We start from the raw sequence: 21,384 nt of genomic DNA, 5'->3' as shown, positions 1-21,384 counted from the left end.
GAGTCTCCGCATAATCATAACACACTATTCCGTTTATTGATTTGAGCACGAATAAAGTCAATTCTCGCGTCAAGTTGAGCCGGATGACCATATTGTCTTTTCCTTTTGGTGATCTATGTTACATTGATAACGTCGATTTTATAGCGTTCCACTGCAGTTTCCGACTGAATCATATAACGCTTAATAAATAATCAATTGTAACATTAATTAAAACAACATTAACACTATTCAACGTTGGATTTTGAATTGACTATCGAAAGATCTACTCAGTTTTTGACATAGTGATTTAAATCTAGTTAATATATATTTATTACTAATATATATATATATATATATAATTTTCATATATTATATACATACAGACTCTGTTACGAAAATCCTAGTACATAATACGCACCTAATTACTTTAATTATCTTTTATCACGCTGCATGATCATTTTCATTCATCTGTCGTCACACGAAACATCTAAATAGAAATTTTCAATTTGTTTTAGATTGTCTAAGCGACTACGGTAATCAGGAATTTTAATAGAATCACTGTCCCACTTTCGGAAGAAATTCGAAATATTAGATTTTGCAAGTAGAACACAAAAAGATCAACGTAAATTCCTCTTTGATACATCTTTTTTCTCTCTCTTAAACTTTAATACACTTTAGATCACTTAGACAAAATTGTTAAAATCATCACGTGCATAATATTTTACGTTACAGGAGTCGATTGCTTATCTTCGCAGGAAGTACCGACATGACTATCGACATCAGCGTTCGATTCCTCCCCTGGGTTATCTATATCAACTATTGAAATCACTGGACTCGTTGGACGAGGCTTTGATTCTTGACAGATGTTCGTAACGATATCGTGTCGAGTCTCTGGGGTGGAATCGTTCTTTAAAGATACAGAATCGCTAGTGGTACCGATTATCTTCATGGACGAAGAGGACGACGAACTCGACTGCATTGTCTTCAGTTCGTGTTCAGCGGGACTGACTGCCTCTTCGCTGTCGTTTTCTCTGAATAGCTTCCTCAAATCACTACCCAGTCTTGTATCGATTGGACTCATCTTTGAATCTACTTGATTAGTTAAGGCTAAAGAATCCGGTGGTTTCTTGACTCTGACGGTATTGGCCTCGCTGAAAGAAACCTTGACCTCGCTCGCGGTCCACACGTCGGAGTTGGGACTACACGAGCCACGAGACGTTGTTTGAGTAACCTTTGGTTTCGTCGCATCATCCATCGAATGCCAACGATGCGGTCTCGTAATCGATGTACCTTGTGCGATGGCGCTTAAACTATTCGCTGGAATTATTCGATGAGGAAACCGAGGTGAGCCGCGTATTTTTTCTCGAGAAGATGACTGACTCGTGCTCGTCTCTGAAACACATTCAACATCGCAATGTTTAAATTTACAAAAGTTTTCTCTTCAGAACGTCTTTATGAATTTATTACAAAATATATTACGCAAATAAAAAAGACATTATCAAACAAAAATTAGAATAAAGATAGTACCACATGGATTTTACTTTTTAATTTAGTAGAATTTAAATAATAGTACTATAATACATGGGTTTTTAAAGGTAGAATTTAACTTAGTACAACCAACTCTCAAAACCGAAAGTTCAAACAAAAATTAGAAATTTAACTAATGAAAGATTAAAGGCTTTTAATTTAAACCATTTTCATACATATTCACTTGCATTGCATTATCTTTCAATAATAAAATGTATTATGTTAAAATATTTTAGAGAATATCAATGTAGACATATTGGAAAAGCACCGTTCGGATACTACCACCATTATAGAATCATATCTTTTTCTCTTTTTAAGAAAGAAAACGATGTTTTTGTCAAAATTAAATATTAATTTAATAAATATATATACGAGTTTACGGAAGCTATAAAATTACGACGTACATTTAATTTATAAGATAATATATTGAAGAATCAAGTCACTTACGTGGCGGTAGGCTGAAATTTACTTTAGGCTCGCTACTTTCCTTGCGACGTAGCCCTACTAGGCTTAACCTACGATCTTCCTCGCTAGTAATGCTAATTATTGGTCCTGAACCGCATCGTGTATGAGGTGAATGAGTGCCTTGGGCATCCACTTGGCAAGTAGAAGCAGCTTTCGCGCCGGGCACTAAACCAGCGATGTAACCCATATGGACTCGAAGCGCTGATGCAACCCCTAATAAGGGTAATACAAGCAGAATAAGCTGCATAGGTATATTAAATATGTGGATGAATTATAGTAAATACGAGAGCGGAACACACAGGAAATATATAAACCACATTTATCAAAATACGAAACCTATGGTATAATACTATATGTGTTATATAATACGCAATAACTTCCCTTCCGCTCTTTTCCATCAATTCACAAACGATTATGGACCGCAACATGAATCGAATTCAAAATAATTTACATTTATTTCTCGCAAGCATTTCACGACTGAATAAAAAGCGCAAATTATTCCGATACAATAGGCAGACGGACCAAATTCCAATTTTTACTTTTATTTCCTTCCGCAGTTGTGTATAACGACGTGCTTTTGTAAAAATGTTCCTTTGTGAGAGAAAACTCGCTTCTGACGTTGCAATATGCATATATAGTTAAATTGTGTCTATATCACACCCGCTTTAAGGTGTAAAGTGCTTCTATTCTTTTATTCTCCGGCACTTTCTCTTACCGGTGAACGATGCTGTGGAGGTCTTTCTGCTACTCGGCCTGCTGCCGAAGAGACTGAAGAGTCGTTGAAAAACGCCCAGCCGATTTGGACCCTCGGTCTCCCGGCGACGGTGTAGTTTGTAAAGGTCGGCCAGGCTTTGCCTGGGATCGCCGGGCTCCAGATCCGGTTGACTGCTAAATGCTACGGTACCGCGACGTATGCCTAATTTCAACAAGGGTCAAACTCGTACATGACGCGGAACCACCATTATGTGTCGGGCGATCATTATGATGGACATTGTTAATTGAGACCTTGGTTTCTACCTAGCTGTCGGAATTCCGCACAAGCCGCGAAAGCGCGCGCGAGTTTAGTCTACCTACATTTATGCGGAAGTGAGTCATGAATTCAATGAATATTCGCGCTCGCAACTGGGAATATTCCTTCGCTATTTCAAAAGAGACATCCATCTACCTTTGTAATAAATGCATGATAATTCCGCCAAGTTACCCATGAACCAAGAATCTTTTTATATCTATTTTGATCGATTTGCGTTATTCATTTAGTAAAAACAATACTATCGTCCAACCTTAATACTGCTGACTAAACAATTGTGTTTTAAATTTATTACAGTGCGAGTACTCCGAATTTTTTCTCTTTTTTCTTATGAGGGAAAATACGTATACACCAATGTGTCTGTCGTAATAGTAAAATTTTGAAAGCGTGTCTATTATTTTTCTTTTCTGAGTATTTTCGCGAAACAACACTATTACCTAAAATATTTTTAAATATTTACTATACATATGTATATCTACTATATTACTTGTATATCAGTGCGCAATTTGTGATCTGCCAGCTCAAAGCCAAAAATATAAAATCATATTTTCTATTTTATGCAAACGAAATAAAAATTCTATTTTTGCTGCCTGCAAAATTGATTTTTTTAAAAAAGTGGCTCTCTGAAAATAATCCTTAAAAAAGATTGCGCATCATTACCTCAAAATTTCGTCTTAATTAAAAAGATTTAAAAGGCTGTATAATGGTAAATTATATGTAAATTCAAAACAAAAGCGCATAATTCGTATCTTCAACATGCGAGGGATGTTTGTTATTCAGATAGTGGCATTGATACTTTGCATATGAAGGAACTCAAGATCGATATATAATTACTAAATACATATTTCCGTTATCTGAGTTTCAGTATACAGACACTGTGATATGTAACGAGTACATCATATATCACGTAGTACACAATATGTATAATAATATAATTTACGTAATGTAAAGATGTATATAGAGTATACTCACACTACCAGCAAAGAATATTTTTCCGCGACGTAATAGATTAGAAATTGATATTTTTTAGAAAATTATGACTACAATTTTTTCTTAATTCGAATCATCTTTTCTTAAAAGTTAAAAATCTTAATTAAAGCGTAAATCGCATTAATATAAATATACGTTTAAATGGAAAAGCTATCTGAAAGGTCACGCTCTCTTTCTCTGATCGTTTTCTTCAGAGAAATCGTCTTTGAAATTTTTCAAAGAATCCACAATTTTCCAGCAATGATGGTGAAAGACACCCTGTATGCATGCATACACATAACCAGCGTCTTTGACCTTGTTCAATCCAGTCACGGTAGTTATTTAGAAATATTGAGGTGGAACGTGCAGTCGGTGTGCAGACTATATACTTGACGTACGTTGTCGTGTGTCCGAACTTATCGAGGGAATTCGGGATTTGCAGATACGAGTGTAGGTATAAGGTAATGCGAAACTCGGAACGGAGAATCGATATACGTGGAGAAACTTTTCGCCCAACAAGCTTCTGCTTGTTAATAATATTGAATGATATTCTCGCGATCATGGTCAAGTTGATGCTAACGATAATTGGTACACGCGGTACTCGATACATGTCTTGCTCTCCGGCGTTGACGATGAATTATCGGAGCGTAAATATGCATGTGCATGACAGTTGAAAGCGGATATTCCGCGAGGCAAGCGTGGTATTTGCGCTGCAAATGGCAAAGTGAGACTGTAAGTTTTCGAGCAAAGTTTCCCTTTGTCAACGCGCTCGACAGATAGGAATAAACAAAATCAATTACGAAGCGCACGTGTTTCTCGAGCGACGTAAGCGGGTAAAATAGTTTTCATTACGAACGATTATCACGTTTTGTCCATGCAGTCTGTAAAAAAAGTACATCAGTTAAAATGAGAATGAAAAAGGATTTATTTCTGTGAAATTGAACACCTGTACAGCTATTCAATGTGGCCTCGTGACAACGACGTGATCTGGTGACCGAGAGTCTAAAGTTAAATAACTTCTAAAACTATATTTTAAAGAGGATTGTCCATCGCTACTTTGTTTTATTAAGTTGTTGCTCCGCATTATATACAAAGCTCTAGGAATATCTTCATATAAAACGTTTATAACAAATAATTAATGCACTATAATTAAAACCTCTGCACTGCAAATTCAAGTGTATAAAAAGCGATTTCGGTATGATTAATTTTTCGTGTAAAAATAACTGTACTGTATACAAATTATTATAATACGTACAAATTTGGATATATATCTTACAAATAGTGTAAAATAAAGGACTCTCGATACAACAAATAAAAACAAAGATGTAAAGGCAAATGAGAGTCAACATTAAGAAACAAAGGATATCATCTTAACATTAATATATTCATAAAAATTTTGTTCATGAACAATTCGGCTAAATTTTTTGTTTATTACTTTATATTATTGTAACGTGTTTAAATTTTATATGAATATATTAATGTTAAGATGATATTCTTTGTTTCTTAATGTTGACTCTCATTTGCCTTTATATCTTTGTTTAACAAATGTTAACTGTTCGTCCTTTACGACTTTAATTACCAAATATTGTTTTAAATTAAGGACATAATTATAAATCGTCCCTCTTTTAAGATTGAAAATAATAAGTATATACGAAAAATATAATTTTCAACTAATATGTAAAGAATTTTCTGATTTTTTTATTTATAAACATTCATATATTATTTATAAAATACATTCACAGTAGAAAAGCATAATTTTGAAAAATAAAATATAATCTGATAACTCGACGTAATTTTATTGTGATTTCATGTGATGTCGTACATTAATTAAGTTATTTACTTATTTACAAATGTAACAATATAATATTGTTCATCTTTTAAATGTGTAATAGAATCATTTTTACACTGAAAACTAAATGATACACATATATTGAAATTACTATTCATACACTAATTGGATTTGCAGTGTGCGACAGTGTCTCGAGTACTAAATTTATGCATGCATGTATTACTTTTTTTTTGTAAAAGCGATAATCGTTTCTGCACAAATCTAATTTACGAAATACGTAAGAAACATTTCGAGAAAGAGTTTTAATAAAACGCTTTTTTCTCTCCTGCTATACTAATATCTTCTATAACTCTTTCGAGCTCTTTTCTCACGCTTCAACTCAGGCAGACGAGCGTGAATGAACGTTTTTCAAGCAATTACGTGCAGTAAAGGGATTTCTGTCACCTTCCTTGGACATCTGATCGACGGAAAAAAAACGACGAGAGAGAGAGAGAGACAGAGAAAAACATTAATAATTATAGTTCCTTCCTTCTCTCCTGCTATCGCAAAGCTCGATTCGTCGTGCAAGTTTTGACACGTCTATTCCTGCCTTTCCGTGCTCTTATTTCGATAATCTGCCAGTCGCATTTTGCGTCAAGTATTTCCATCAGCCAAACTTTGGTTTCATGCCTTTAATAAATAATGTATTTCGACGAAGAAGGTCGTTCCTTCATAGAATCAATGCGAACCTTAGCTTCCAAGTTTAGACTAATGAAAGTCAATTCATCGTTTCGCAGAATCACATGTACGAATCGGTTCTATTAGCCGCAATCAATATTATGTTACGCGACTTTCGCAATATGTAATTAAATCCTTATAGCTCTTACCGTCACGATTTATCTGACTGTTGTATCTTAAACAAGAATTTATTCATCGAGGATTAATTGGTTAATTTCTTTATCTCTAGATAAGTTGCCGATAATCTTATCCATGAAGATATCTTCCAGATATCTCCCAGATTTAGCTCATTTATCCACGAGATACTTAGGAGATATCTCATGGATCAAGTTATCTAGAGATGAAGGAATTAGCCATAAGCATCTAAAATAAATTGCAAGTATTTAATCGAATAAAAGTTGGAATAGCGTTATATTGCACGGCGGATCTCCGTATCGCGATGTCGATTTATACTTACCGGACGAATCTGCGGAGGGCCAGCTAGCTCGGGGGATAACCGGCGGCAGAACACTGAGCAACAAAAGAGGTAAACCGCCTCCAATACTTGGATTTCGTTGTGGGATTGAGGCGCTTGATGAGGTGTGCGACGGCTCTACTGGCTCTTGTGCTAGCTGTTTCTCCAATCTAGCCAATTCCAATTCCAGCTGTGCCATCTCACGACGATACACTCGGTTTTGCACCTCCACACGATATTGTAGCTCTCTGAAATACGATTCTTTTTAAAGGAATGCCCAACTTTAAATTATTTAGATAATTTCCACAAACGTAAATATCATTTTCATATATAGGCGGCCTATTACGGTTTTGAAAACAAGGTGGAAATAATAAAAATGAGCGAATTCACTAGGTGTTGATCAATTATAAATAAATTTGCTCAATTTTGTAATTTTTCGCCTTGGTTTCGAAAACCAAGATTGGTCTCTATATAGAATGTTTGTGAACTAAAAATCAATTATATTTTTTACGTAAAACTTTTCACGTTTCATTTCACACTTTTTATTTTTTATTTCTTACTCTTCAAGCTTTCACATGAAGCTTTTCACGCATAGCGTGATATTAATTATATGTAGTCTGTATATATTTTTAGGTTGGTATTCAAAACCCATTTTATTTAAAGATAATAATCTATCTCTCCCGAGATAATAAACTATCGCGGAGAGTAACACGACCAGACTACACTCTTACTCTAATTCTGAAGTATATTTATTAATTCTCTAGATTTCCGCCTTTCCAACACCATAATTCATAGTAAATAAGTTCACGTGAACTTTCACATTTTTACGGTTGGGAGATGAGTTACATGATCTCACGAAATCGTAGAATTCACATGAAACTCTTTTCACTGTTCACGTTTTTTCTCTAGGAAAAAAATTATGTGCTCGATCTCCTAGTGGTATAACCAAAGAGGAAATTATTCTACATGAAAAAAAAAAGTTTAAAATGTAGAATAAATTTCTTCATACGAGGCTTTGTTTTCGAAAAAATCAATTTTAAATATTCGCTGGATTTACTTGCTAAATTAACGTACCAGAACATGTTAGAAAGCATTCATTATAAAAATTTATTTTGAAGAGCAAAATTGTGTATTCAACAGAATGGGCAATATTTTCAATAATTTATAAAGTCATAAAATTGTGCGTGAGTATCTTGTGTTTTCGATTACCCAGATATTGCAATAATAAACACAAATATGAGCAGACGTAATAGTGTACAGTGAGATTCATTAAATCGAATATTTTTAATTTTTTCAAAAACAAAGCTTCATGAAAAAATTTTTATCCACATATTTTCGACTTATTTTTTCATATAAAATCACCCTCAATTTTTTCCCGATTATATCACCCGGTTATATCAATTCACTTAGATATAAATTGTAATCTTACAATTACCCTTATGTGTTTATATACATATTTGTTAATATAAGCGAGATAATATATATATACATGTAAATTTTCAAGCGATAAAAACGTTTCTCTCGGAAGAACTGGTCTACGTATATTTAATAACGCAGCAATTAATAATAATCGCTCTTTAATTTCATGGAAATTTTATTTGCCACAAAATCGTGCGATGCGATGTGAGATTCTTTCCTCAACATTTCCGTAGAAAGAACGCGAGGGAATTCTTATCCTATCTCTCGTAAGATAAAAGGATATTACGTCTGGAGGTCAATCCGCTCCATCGATTATCCTCCGCAGTGAGAACTTATAGAACCATTGAGTTTTATTATCTCTTCTCTCACTTTTTTGTTCATTCCTACGTTTTAGATCGAAAAGACATCCGCCAGCTACTTACCTTTTGTCGTCGGTGACGAATCTACGCGTGTTGCATTCGATCTTGAGACCTAGACTTTGCACGACTGGGTCGGCTCTCTCTCCCGCCAGGATATTCGCTAATTGGGGCAGGAAGAGGAGCGCCAGGGTCGCCGTAGTCGAGGCTAGAATCAGGGCAGTGATCGTGACAAAGGCCAGGGTCGCGCGATCAGGCATCAGATTGGCTAGCACTACGACGATACCCGACGTGATTACCACGAAGTACACGCTCATACCGATGTATTGCGAGTCGTTTAAGGCTGGAATCTTTACGTGCCTGAAATCATTAGCGATTCACTCATATACTGTATATCTCTGGGTATGAACCGCCCAAGGAACACACCAAGTCAAGAGAAAGTCAAAATGATTTTGATTACACACAATTTGAGAGCTTATTAATTTGAAACATCAAAATAAAGTCATTTCGATATCATTTTGATTTTGTGTTGACTTTGTGTGTTCCTTGCAATGAGTATTATATTCAACGCCGTGACCTGACTTATTGTTATTAGCTCTACGGGAGACACATGACGGAATGTCCCGGCGAACTATTTTATTTAAACCGCTTATGATGAATCAAAGGCTAAGCTAAAGCAGGATTATAGTAATATTTCCTGTGGGAATTATATATACAGATATGCGAGAAATTAATAGTGGGTTCGCTTCCAAAACGGCATAAAGTATGCAGTAGATTATCTCTATTATCGAGGGAGCTAGCCTGCTTTACATGCGGTATCCGCGGACTTGGAAATGTCTTTATCCCTAAGCTCACCTTGTTTCCCAGGCCATGTAGACTCCGACTACGAGTAATAAACCTTTGTAAACGTAGAGAGCGCTTAACCAGCCGTTCGTATGTTGCGAACGGCACACCTCCACCTGTAAAGGCAAATAAAGGTACGGGTTAATTGGTTGCGGCTCGTTAACATAGTTCCTGTGGTCTAACCGTGACATTCGAGCCACAGTCGTCGTCAGTACCTCGTCTGAGATGGCGAAACGTACGAATCGGACATGAATTTCGTATATCGGTTACCTGAGGCTGATAGACGACCCCTCGGTCTTGTGGGCTTATTTCTAGGGTGAGATTTTGCAGGTGACGTTGCATCGGATCCAGAATCACCCATAGAGTCACTACAACGACATCGATCACCAGGAGCATGCAGATCAAGAATATCAGCTGAGTATCTTGGAGCAGCTGTAAAACACGAAGCGATAAAGTGCGATTTATGAGTCTGACCAGGACATCGATTCCGCAAGTGTGTGGAAGCGCGTATAACTTTACGGTATTCTTTTCCCCTCGAAAAACAAATATTGGTTTCGCGTTAGGTCACGTTTACATGTATCGAGTGAGGGAGGAAAATTGTTTACATGTCACCAACCTTGTTCTTAACAACCCCGCTCCGGCTCCTCGTAAAGATTCTGTGTACCCGATAAGTCTTCGTGAACATCGAGCCAAAAGCTAAGGAGAAGCCAGCCGATAGTAGGTACACTCTCGCCTGTAGATAAAAAAACGCATGGCATATTTATATTAATCTTTATTTTTAGGAAAGAGCAAGCTTATTGCATTATTATTATTAAGACAAAAAAAAAACAATTTCATTAGATTTCGCTCGTTTTTTGCAATGCAAAGTATAGTGGAAAAACGGTCTGAATCGAGTGGTAATGAAGTTTTTTTAAAATAAATTTCTAGTTACAATATTATATATATATATATATATAAAACGACATGAATATAAAAAATATAAAAAATATATATATAAATAATATATTTTGGAACTCACAGGTCCTTCTTCAGTAATTCTTACAGATGTTTCTATGTCAACGAGATAAATCTTACGCATCATAATCTTACGGTCGAAACGACATGGTGTGGTATTGTGCTAGTATGACAATTTGTTATAGAGAATCGATTCTCCAATTTTTGTGTGAATGTGAAAATTGTGTAAAATGTATGAAAACAGGAGCATCATTATTTACCGTCTGATTCCGTTAAGCGCAAGTGTTACAATTTCAGTTATCGCGCATTTATATACAATTCTGGATAACAAATAAATAACTACATTGCAGTTCTTATTACGTGTTTTAATTTATAAAAAATTGCGTTTTTTTCCAATCAGTTTTCTTCAACAAAAAATTCTCAGATTGTTTTACAAAGATGCTCCTTCAATAATGTAAGAGGCGTCCAGTATTAATGCGAATCGTTAACATGCGTATATAAATCAAATCGACGCCGATACTATTGATCATGTCGTTGAGGACGTTAATATTCCTACGTAATAGATGTTAATCACCTTGCACACCGTAGGATAATAACCATCACTGTCGGGAAGCGTGGCGTCGTCCAGTCCCAAAAGTATAACAGCACCGTAGACCAGACCGCAGCCAACGGCTGCCATATTATTCAGCCTCGGGCTTGAAAGTTTTATGCTTCTGCCAATATCCAGAAATAATGGACTTGAGTGATGTATCGTGACAATTTACATACGGATTCTTGAGAATCTAGCAAGCGCGATCAAGTAAGCTGTCTTGATTTATTTTAATTCGTAAAATCGATAATATCATGTATACACTTACTCAAATCATTTCAATTTCTTTTTTTTTAAGAATAATCTATAAATATTTACAGAGTGTATCCATTATCCACGAATATTCTATAAAACGTACCTTGAAAAGAAGATATTCGTAATTTAAAATTTATTTTAGAGAGAGATATTGTTTATTTCACTGAATTAAATTCTTGTGTAAATACGGCGAAATAAAAGTTTATTCCTAACAGATAAACCATCTATTTTATTTTCTTACAATTAATAAGATTTCATAGAGATGTATATTTCATCATTATAGTCAAATTTTTTATATAATCAATCATTATCGATCAAAACGTCACATATAAAATTTTCTTGAAAATATTTCGATTTTTTAAATATATTGAGAAAAAATGTACTCAATTTTAATAAATATTTGTTTGAATGGTCCTAGGTGAATATTTACTAAATGTAAACTTATAATTATTTAGTACTAGAGAAATCATTAACTTGATTCAACTATCTTTTTTTATTTAGTAAACACTTATTTATCATAAGTAAATGTTAAATTAATATTATTTAAACAAATATTTATTGAAATTTATTACAATTTTTTCTTAGAATCTTGGATATGCTCGCGTTTTCCCATATTTTCTACTTTATCAATTACATGAAGATACATAATTTGAATCGAACTTACTTGTGCTTGCGAAAGTGAAGATTAAATGCTAGAAAAGCGAGCGCTAAGGTAACACCGACGCTGGCAATGCAGGTGATAGCGAGGAACGCGGCGGGTGCCACTGTCACCATTCGTAATCTGTGTGCAATAACAAACTCGATCACTTGGCCTGCCAACCTCGAGCTTGATGAATTATCGAACGATGTTATCGAACGGGCGTGTAAATTAATTCAACACGTTATTCCGCAATGTTATAATTGCTACCGCTATTGCCGTACAATATGTTACGCTAACTCGCTACAAACTGTAATTATCATCGTGGAATTATTGTCAAACCCATGTCGAAACTAGCTAAATATTTGACGCTGGTGATGATTTGAGATACTCTACACGTAACGGCGATTATTTCATTAAATAACATTTGGACACGAAAAGATCATCAATCCTTACATTTTATGGATTATTACATCTGAATTGTAATAATAAGATCAGACATAATGAAAATATGTGAACAGTGCTGATATTTCAATGCTCTATTACTCTTAATCAAAAAAACTTTTCAAATGTGATTCAAATCTTTTAAATATAATTACTGAAATATTTAAATTAGACACATTAATTCATTAATATGCAAATTAGGATCATCGAGGCTTGAATTATCTAATAACGATTGAGCAGATTTAATCAAGTACGATAACGTCGATAACATTGATAATACGTACCGAAAGACCCTGCGAGCCGCTGGTACTTGCCCTCCGGGCCATCTTGTAGCCTCACATCCTGGACAGTTCATTATCAGTTTCTCATCTTCGGGAGTATAGATAGCTATTCTCTTAATATCGTGTCCTGTAATCGAAAAACTTTGCTATCAGCTTCCGGAAGCATGTTACGCTATCAGATTGCAGTTGGATCGATTAGTAAGTTTCGTCTCTGTGAACTTTTGGGGCAATACAAAAATTAATAGTCTTACTTAAGATTAATTCTGGTTTTTAATATCTTTTATTTTGATTTTATTTTTTGAAATAAAAAAAATTTTAATTATTGGTGAAATAGAAAATAACAGAATTGCGAAACGGGACGGGAAGATGAATTTTCTAGGGATAAAGGCTATCGATTTTTACTTCAAACTAAATTTTTTTCTCTCTGCTCTATTCCGATTTCTCTTTCCTTTCATCGTGAATGTCTAGTAAAACTGTTCCGTTCGTGTGTCAGAAAATAAGTAGCGAAAAGAGATCGAGACGTCCAAAGGACGTTTATTCACGTTGGGAACGTAATTTCCTCTTTCTCTCTTTTGTTTGCGCACCTACCGCTTTCTTCTTTTTATTGCGGACAATTTTAAAGGAGAAATTAATTACCTTCGTAACATTTGAGACTGAGGATACATGCAAGAATAGAAAAGAATTTAGAGTATAGTCCGTGAATAAAATGTCAACAATTCTCTAAACAACTCAATAATAATTAAACTTTCAAGTTTCATGCTAGCAATATTAATTCTGGCCAAACGGACGTGACTCTTTTCGAGTGTTGATGATTATCTTCTTATTGGGGATAGAATTACAGTGCACGTCGAAAGGGCAACGTTAATCAAACCGAGGCTTCAATTCCTTCTACCTCGTCGTTCGGTGTCCTTAGAAAATCCATTATCCGCCTCCTTTTCTCTCGTATTCGTTCGACAATTTATCGGTCGATGTCAGTAAGCTCGGATATTCGCGAAGCAGGCAAAAGATGGAGTAAAGTCGTGCGAACCTTGTCAGCATTGCTTTCACCACACCTGAGACCGAAGTTTCAGTGAGAAATCTATTCGAATAACGGATTAAGTGCTATTCGATTAAAGTGATTGCTTTCAAAAGCGATCGTCTTGTAGCAAAACGTGACATGGGGAAAATTACAGCGAATTAGTAGACACACACGCATGCACAAACATACACTATATTAAAAACAAATATTTGTTCTTTAAATCGATTTTAAATCTTCTTACGATACTTGAAAAAAATTAATCAATTTAATTCTTTTCTTTTTACGCATCACATATGTATCAACATTTTGTAATTATATCATTTTATATATTAAAAATATACAGCGCAAAATGATCCAACGTTAGCTAAGTGTAATAATTAATTCAATATCATATATTAAAAATTGATAATCTCTCTGTCGAATAATTCCGGAAATGGATATATATCGTTGTATCGCTCAATCATTATAAATACCACTCATGATTATGCAAATAGATTTTGATCGACAATGCGATATCCTCCCAAGTTGTATTGTTTCTGTGAATTAATGCGTAATTAAGATGAAAATAAAATTAATTTGACATAGATGTTGTTGCAAGCAAATGGAAAAGTTATAACTAACAATAAGCATAAATTATAGTTTCTTACAGCATGCAGTAGATATATGACTGATATGTCTCTTAAATTTCTAAGCAGACTTCTTATTGTATTTAATTTTAAAATAAGAGATCTGGATTTCTCTCTTATCAAGTTCTTAGAAGTACAATCGATTATTGTATTCCTTTCACAGTTATAAATATTACAATCACAAAGAATTCAAAACCAAAGATGTCCAATTATGAGGATCAGTATGATTTCAATTCTTTTGTATATCAGAATTTTTGATTCTAATATTAATTTTCAAAATATTATTAAAATATTGTATCATCATTATGGAATATCTCATATAATAGTCATTTATATTTGTAGTTATATAAAAATATAATGTATTATTATAACGCGCGCGCGCGTAGTATTATTTTGAGTTGTTATTCTTGCGTCTTAAATTACGACTGCTTTATCGTCATTTCGTATGTTTTTCAAAACAAGAATTAAATCAAAACATGATATTTTCTGTACATATTTTTTTCTCGTTGCAATATTATTTGTGTAAATGATATACTATTATATACAATATATATATATACAATATATAAGTATATATACAAATAATACTTTTGTTTATAAATTCACATATAACGTAACAAGAAATAACATTTCAATTCAAAAATAGTACAATAGTTTAATAATTTATATTTAGCTATTTCAAGACGTCATAAATTTTATACAAATTAAGAAATCAATTGAATAAATAAAGATTGAATCGGACGAATTAAAGAACGTATTCTAAACTTATTTTCAGATTATAAATAACCTTTTACGCAGATTTAAGGTTTCATCAGTAAACTGTTTATCATAAAACAAATGAGCAAGTCGAGTTCTTTTGCCAATTTGTTGTTATTTTCATTAGGTATACAAAGTGTCTTAGAGCCACTTTGGAGCACTCTGTAGGTTCGCCGAGGATTTTCTCTTATAGTACCAAGAGCAGTTAGTTGTGTCGCATCAAATTTAATTTGAGGAGCAACAAAGAACAGTCATGTTGTTACATTCATTCTTTCTGCTAGAATCAGCGAATGCTCGCAATTTATACTATCCATGCTGCTTTTTATTTCTCTCTGCCTCCACGTTTATGTGAGTTTCTACCTTGTGCATCTCGAAGCGCTTAGATTCATTTTACATGAACTATAATTCGCAATTGAATTCGTGACAGAATTTTATATTCACAATTCTATCATGCAAAGAATATTTTTAAAATAAAAATTTCTGCGCCAGTATATTAACAAAATTTTTGAAATGAAATTCTATAGTGGATTTTCCTACAAATTCTGTCGCGCATTTTAAATCGAGTATAAAATGGCCTTTATTATATGTAGCTCTCTGTACACCGCAATTTGTTAGCCTTTCAGCGCGTCGCATGAGCTCATTTCTTGCTGATTTCGCAAATTCTCAACGTGATTATCATTTGGTAGCAAGAAAGAAGAAGTGGCGAGCGTGATTTTATTACGGTATAATAAATTGTCGGCCAATCTCTCAGATTGTTCGCTCGGAACGTTTCGGACGTAAATGGTGGATAAAGGGATCTGCAGTCCACGGTTTTATGGACGGTTTTATTTTTTCACGTCCGTCATATCCCGTCAACATCGCGGCGCAATTTCTCCAACGAGCGTACGCGCTATAATATTTCATGATAAACCCGCACCAACGGACGCGCAATGACCGCTCTTCTGCGTGCTTAATCCCGCGTGCAAATTGGGCGCGACGAATTTTAGATGTCACACCAGCGATGCTTGCTCCGAGCTTGCTCCTACAGTCGAGCAAATAGATCGATAGAGCACCTCTCGCAGCACAGAAATTACATCCTTCTCGAGCGACCGCACGGTACAATAAGGTAAAGAAGTAAGGTAGACGCGAACGGCGGCGCGGCGGCCGATAGTGAGTAATGAGAAAATAGCGGAAATGACAAAGTGAAATAAACGACACGATAGATGCTGGGGACGTAATCGCAATTGCCTTCGAAACAAGCGACAAATCTATTTGGTCGATTTTTGCTTCTGCATGATTACCGAGGGTAATCGGGGACAACTCCATTACCTCTCCGTCGTAATAAGTAAAATGAAGTTCAATTGTGCGGGCTGCCCTTTTTCCTCGTTCTCGCCTGCATCTGATTTTCGCTTCACCGTGATATCAGATAATTTGCTTTATCACTTTTTTCCCTCAAAGATACCGAATTAAATCAATATCTGTGACAGCTCATCGAACACAAGAATCGTTTCTATATCACCAAGTTCAATCTTCTACGTAAGCCTCTCGTTGACCTTTACAAGAAACTCCACTATTCAGTCGCTTCACTCCATCGCCCTCGATGTTTCCCCTTCGTCTATTATTATTTTCTCAAGTAAGGATACGATGTCAATATCGATCGAAGCTATTTGATTTGTCGTACGAAAAGTAAGTTTATATAAGTTATTTCTTTTTTATCCTCTTTTTGTCCTACCTGTGCGATTGCGATATACCGCGTTGAAAAGTCGCGCGAGTCTCGGCAACGAAAAGTTCACCATTTGTCAGAATGTGATAGATTGCGGCAGGATTCGACACAGCTGAAAACGAGTGTACGACTAAAAGAAAAAAAAGAAGAGAAAGATCCGAAGGTCACAGGTGGTAAACGCGCGGTGGCAGTCGATACTATTTAATTTGTCCAAACAGCAGCTATGTTATTTCCCGGTCCAGTCTGTAGTCGCCATTAACGCCGGAAATTCGCGTCAGTTCATTGACTTTATCTAAAATCGATGTCGCTGGGACGATGCTAAAAAGAAGTTGCTTCTTCACGCGACTCCGAGCGAGGGTTAACGAGCTGGGCGATGAGCCCGTAATATACCACAGACGGCGGTTGTGCTATCAGAAAGGCGTGAAAATGGCAAAAGATTCTCGGGTTCAGCGCTCCCGAAAACAAGAGAGAGAGAGAGAGAGAGGGAGAGAATATTAGTGGTTTCACGCGACAAAACCGGTCAGTTTTTAACTCTCCTTACATCATTCAAAAACTTCCTTAATAGAGAGAATACTTCTCTCTCTCGCGATTGTTTTTGTTTCCACGTGACTAATGATTTTCCTACTGTGATATACGAAGTGGAAAATAATTCTCGTGAGTTTCGAAGAGTTTTTTTCGCGAAGATATTGCACGAAAACGTTACAGGATTGCGAATCCTGAAAATAACACATTTAGTATCTTGAAATAAACAAACGATCTTGTTGAAGAGAAAGGGGGAGAGGGAGAGAGAAATAACTCTGTGGTATCAAGAGGGTCTCAAGTTTAAACAAAATGTATTTTGTAATATCTACCTCTCGGTTTCTCTTTGTTAAACTCATTATAATGAGAAGCGATTGTTCTAATATTTATTACGTAAATTTCGCATGTTTAGAGATATAAGTAACAAGTTCCTGCAATGGTTTTAATAATCTGATCAATGTTATTTCTGTCAAGTTAAATATATTATTATATATAGAATTCATAACACATTTTAAACAAATGAAATTTGTATATGTTTAAAATGCAATTGTAAATTAGAAGAAATGTAAAATATATTTTAAGTAATATATACTTCTTTGTATATTTTTAATATACTTTCGAGAGAGAGAATAGACAGCATTCACACACAATCTTTAATAAAAAAAAAATGTGTTCATACTTTATATGAAAAGACGAAAATACGGAGGATGCTATCCGTTATCTTCTATTGGAGCTTTTAAGAGATTGTTCGGCTTTCAGTCGAACAACGGACAGGTAGAGACAGAAATGCAGAGAATAATGAATCGCGGCCTCAATCCTGAATGCGCATCGAGGATACGTGAAAGTGAAGCGATACTACTGTAGATAGTTGACACACTGCGGAGATATTTCCGCCTATTATCCGCTGCATATGCATTGTCGGGGTGCGAGCGAACACGCGTGCCCGCGTTATGCCGCGAGGAGGCTTGATTTCGCGAGGAATTCTATCACTGAAATCGTGGGCATACCGGAGGTCGGTGCTTCCACGGACTACTCGAATTATGCATTGGCATTGTGTTGCCGGCAAGAGAGAACTCTTGACCTATTGTTCGTCGCTGACGGTGGATTTCGGCTGGTGCGGCGCGGCGCGGCGCGGCGCGGCGCAACGCAGACGGAATCCCGAACCCGGAATCGCGTACGTGCATTCACGCAAGACGTTTCGATTCCCTTCAACATATTGAAACAGCATATTGACGATAGTAAAGCGACATATATAAATCGCAAGTGAAAAATATCGCGATGGACATACGTAAAATTTCATCTGAATTTCGCGCACGTAAACTTTCATCGTTGTACCGTCCCACAAATCTCGTTTCCCGATGCAAATTTTTCAGGCGCATTTTCTAGCTTCACGTTTTGGATTTCTAGACAAATTTGTATCTATTCAAATTTTTCACGCGTTTATATTTATTGTGTACAATGCACTCAGTGTTTTAACGACGCAATTTTTACTCAGCGTTATGGAAGTTATGTATGTATAAATACGTGACATGGAACATAAACGGTTTCTTTGGTTTATCTCAGACGAATCTCCACGAATCATACCTACTAAATGATTAGCCCGGTTGAAATTGCAGTGCAGTTTGGTCGAAGCAATTTCTCTCTTGCATGAAATTAATTATAAAATTTCGACGAGGACATGTGGACATCTCCCGTGAGAATAATACGAAAGCAATTACAACGGAATTTATCTTGGTTTTGTGCGGCACCGTATTTTCCATTATTTGACCACAGCGTACGACGAAAGGTAGCTGATGACGAACACGTTTTAATTACAAACGCATTAATTACCGTAACAGCCAAATGGAACAGATTGAAAGAATTGAATTTTTGGCGTAAATTTACTCGATAATGTCGATAATATTATTAGCGCGGTATTTTCTTCTCTTGTACCTGCCATTATCATTTGTTGTCGGCTGTAATTTGATAAACATGTGTCCTCTAATATATAATAAAGTTGACTTTGACGTTGAAAATAATACCGATTTAGTGATATTATTGAAAATATATCTATCTCATTGTCAGCTCTCTTTCTTGTACTTTTTCTCCGTCTATCTCTTTCTCTTCGCGTTTCTTTTGTTTTGCACGTTTTTCTCTATCGATTTCGATGAGAGTTCATCCTTATTAATAATGCATTGACTTTTTGCTGTCGTAAAAGATCGCCGATTCGATAGAACGCCGTGTATTGTCAGTGACCGCGTCATTGCGGGATTCACGGCGACGATCCCATTTCGTAGTTCATATCTCCAGACGGAGACTACGATTCCGTCGTATGCGGCAAGTACATAAACCGCGACGTCGGCCAAACTGATGTTTACTCTGCTCCGTGTTCCCGCAAAACGCGGAACCTCTGGAAACCCCTTACGAGCATTAAACTTCGGCGCCGAGACGAGGGATTTAAGCGGTTCTTTATTTTCAGGATCTGTTAACTCTCCCCCAACCGCCACGGGGCGAACCTACCCCGGGGAGTTTTATATGCGCGAGGCAGAAAAGTGAAACCGCGTCGAGATACTGCTCTAACGTGACGCTGCAAAAACTAACTGAATATGCAATTGGTCGCTTTTATTTTCGTCCCGTTATCGGCTATGGTCGCGCTTTAATGCATGCGAATTTATGATAACCGCGCAATAACTTCGTCATAAGCGGATTTCACGCGTCGAAGGAGTCGCTTCCGCTTGCATAAATTTGATTAACTTTCGTCTTATTTTATTTGCTTATCAAAGTGGTCAGTATTACATCGAACGGCATCTATTCGTAATAATCCTACAAAGCAGGAATTTACTGTGTAGAGAAAAAAAACTTTGTGCATTTTGTGTGTATCTATACGCAACATTAAAAATATAGGATGAGAAACAAAAAACAAACGTATAAAGCGGGAAAGTTGTAACACAAACAGACCATCGAGAGGTTGCAAAAATTGGTGGTGAAATATTAGTCAATTTATACTAGAAAATAAATTCTGCTGGAAACTTTTTCACACATTTCGTCAACTCGTAAAAAAAGGAAAATCCATTAGTTTTTGCCATTAGTGAAATATCACGCGGTAAATGGCTGAATGTGTTAAAAGTTAAAAGACTTAACATCATATTGGAAATCCATACGAGGATCTACTCTAGGGCATTTAACGTGATCGTGATTGATTGCAATTAAATATTGAAGGCAAGATGGGTCGATTTTCGCAACGCGATGTACCTATCTATAATACTCTTGATTATTATATAATAAATATGTTCGCCTATAGAATCACAATAATCATTCTTTCTTTCTTTCTCAAAAACACGTGTTTTGAATTCATTTTAACATCGAAACAATAATAAAATAAATGTTATCAAAGAAAACAAAGCGCAATATGAAATTTAAAAAAAATATTGTTTGGATAATAGTATTTTGAGAAATAAATAAATCTATGTTTTTGGCAATATAATTCACTTGTTTAACTGACCTGTATTTGATTCAACTCAAAGTGGTGGAACATAATAAGAGGTCGATATGTATTGATTTCCTGCTAAACTACTCTGCAGATTTTATTCGATTCCTGCAGGAGACATTCGGTTTCCCGTATCATGACGTTTCGTTTGTAAATTGTATTATAATTACTACAAGTATTATAATTACTATCTCGATGACAGAATTATAAACACATATGTTGAATTGTACGTTGTGCCAATTGTGATGAATTTTTAATTTCGTATTGAGTTTAAAAATATAAAAAAGGAGATAAGAATTCAGTGATAGAGTGTCACAAGTGCAAAAGATGTCTGATTGCAATTTTGAGTACAAGAGGCACTCAGTTTTATAATTCAATACCAGTTTCACGCACGCAAAGTTAGTAGTTCCATGGTCGTGCTGCGTCGAGTTAGTAGTTTGCGAAGTCTACGCGATTTCTACCAGACGTTTCGAACGAATGGGAATGTCATGGAAAGTTTTCATGTCGATTTGTTAGCGGTATAGCAGAATGATGACTTTGGTTCACGATATAAACATGCCATAATAAAATCAATAGTTGTCTAAGAATATTA

General features: G+C 35.5%; 1 protein-coding gene across 1 annotated transcript in view; it reads right to left on the bottom strand.

Annotated features, from left to right (window-relative positions):
* Positions 1-700: 700 nt before the first annotated feature.
* Positions 701-21,384, bottom strand: part of GABA-B-R3 (gamma-aminobutyric acid type B receptor subunit 3) — a 78,364-nt gene continuing 57,680 nt past the window's right edge. The window contains exons 8-18 of the mRNA XM_018551344.1: positions 12,709-12,832; positions 12,008-12,124; positions 11,074-11,212; positions 10,162-10,278; positions 9,816-9,977; positions 9,558-9,661; positions 8,769-9,062; positions 6,931-7,175; positions 2,687-2,887; positions 1,954-2,184; positions 701-1,371 (exon numbers count right to left, since the gene is read on the bottom strand). Coding sequence (XP_018406846.1) covers positions 701-1,371; positions 1,954-2,184; positions 2,687-2,887; positions 6,931-7,175; positions 8,769-9,062; positions 9,558-9,661; positions 9,816-9,977; positions 10,162-10,278; positions 11,074-11,212; positions 12,008-12,124; positions 12,709-12,832 — 2,405 coding nt within the window. The remainder of the gene's footprint in view (positions 1,372-1,953; positions 2,185-2,686; positions 2,888-6,930; positions 7,176-8,768; positions 9,063-9,557; positions 9,662-9,815; positions 9,978-10,161; positions 10,279-11,073; positions 11,213-12,007; positions 12,125-12,708; positions 12,833-21,384) is intronic.

Source organism: Cyphomyrmex costatus, unplaced genomic scaffold (assembly GCF_001594065.2).
Source record: "Cyphomyrmex costatus isolate MS0001 unplaced genomic scaffold, Ccosl1.0 scaffold14, whole genome shotgun sequence".
NCBI classification, from domain to species: Eukaryota; Metazoa; Arthropoda; class Insecta; order Hymenoptera; family Formicidae; genus Cyphomyrmex; species Cyphomyrmex costatus.
The sequence above is the reverse complement of the archived record's forward strand: the minus strand, read 5'-3'. Positions and strand labels throughout refer to the sequence as shown.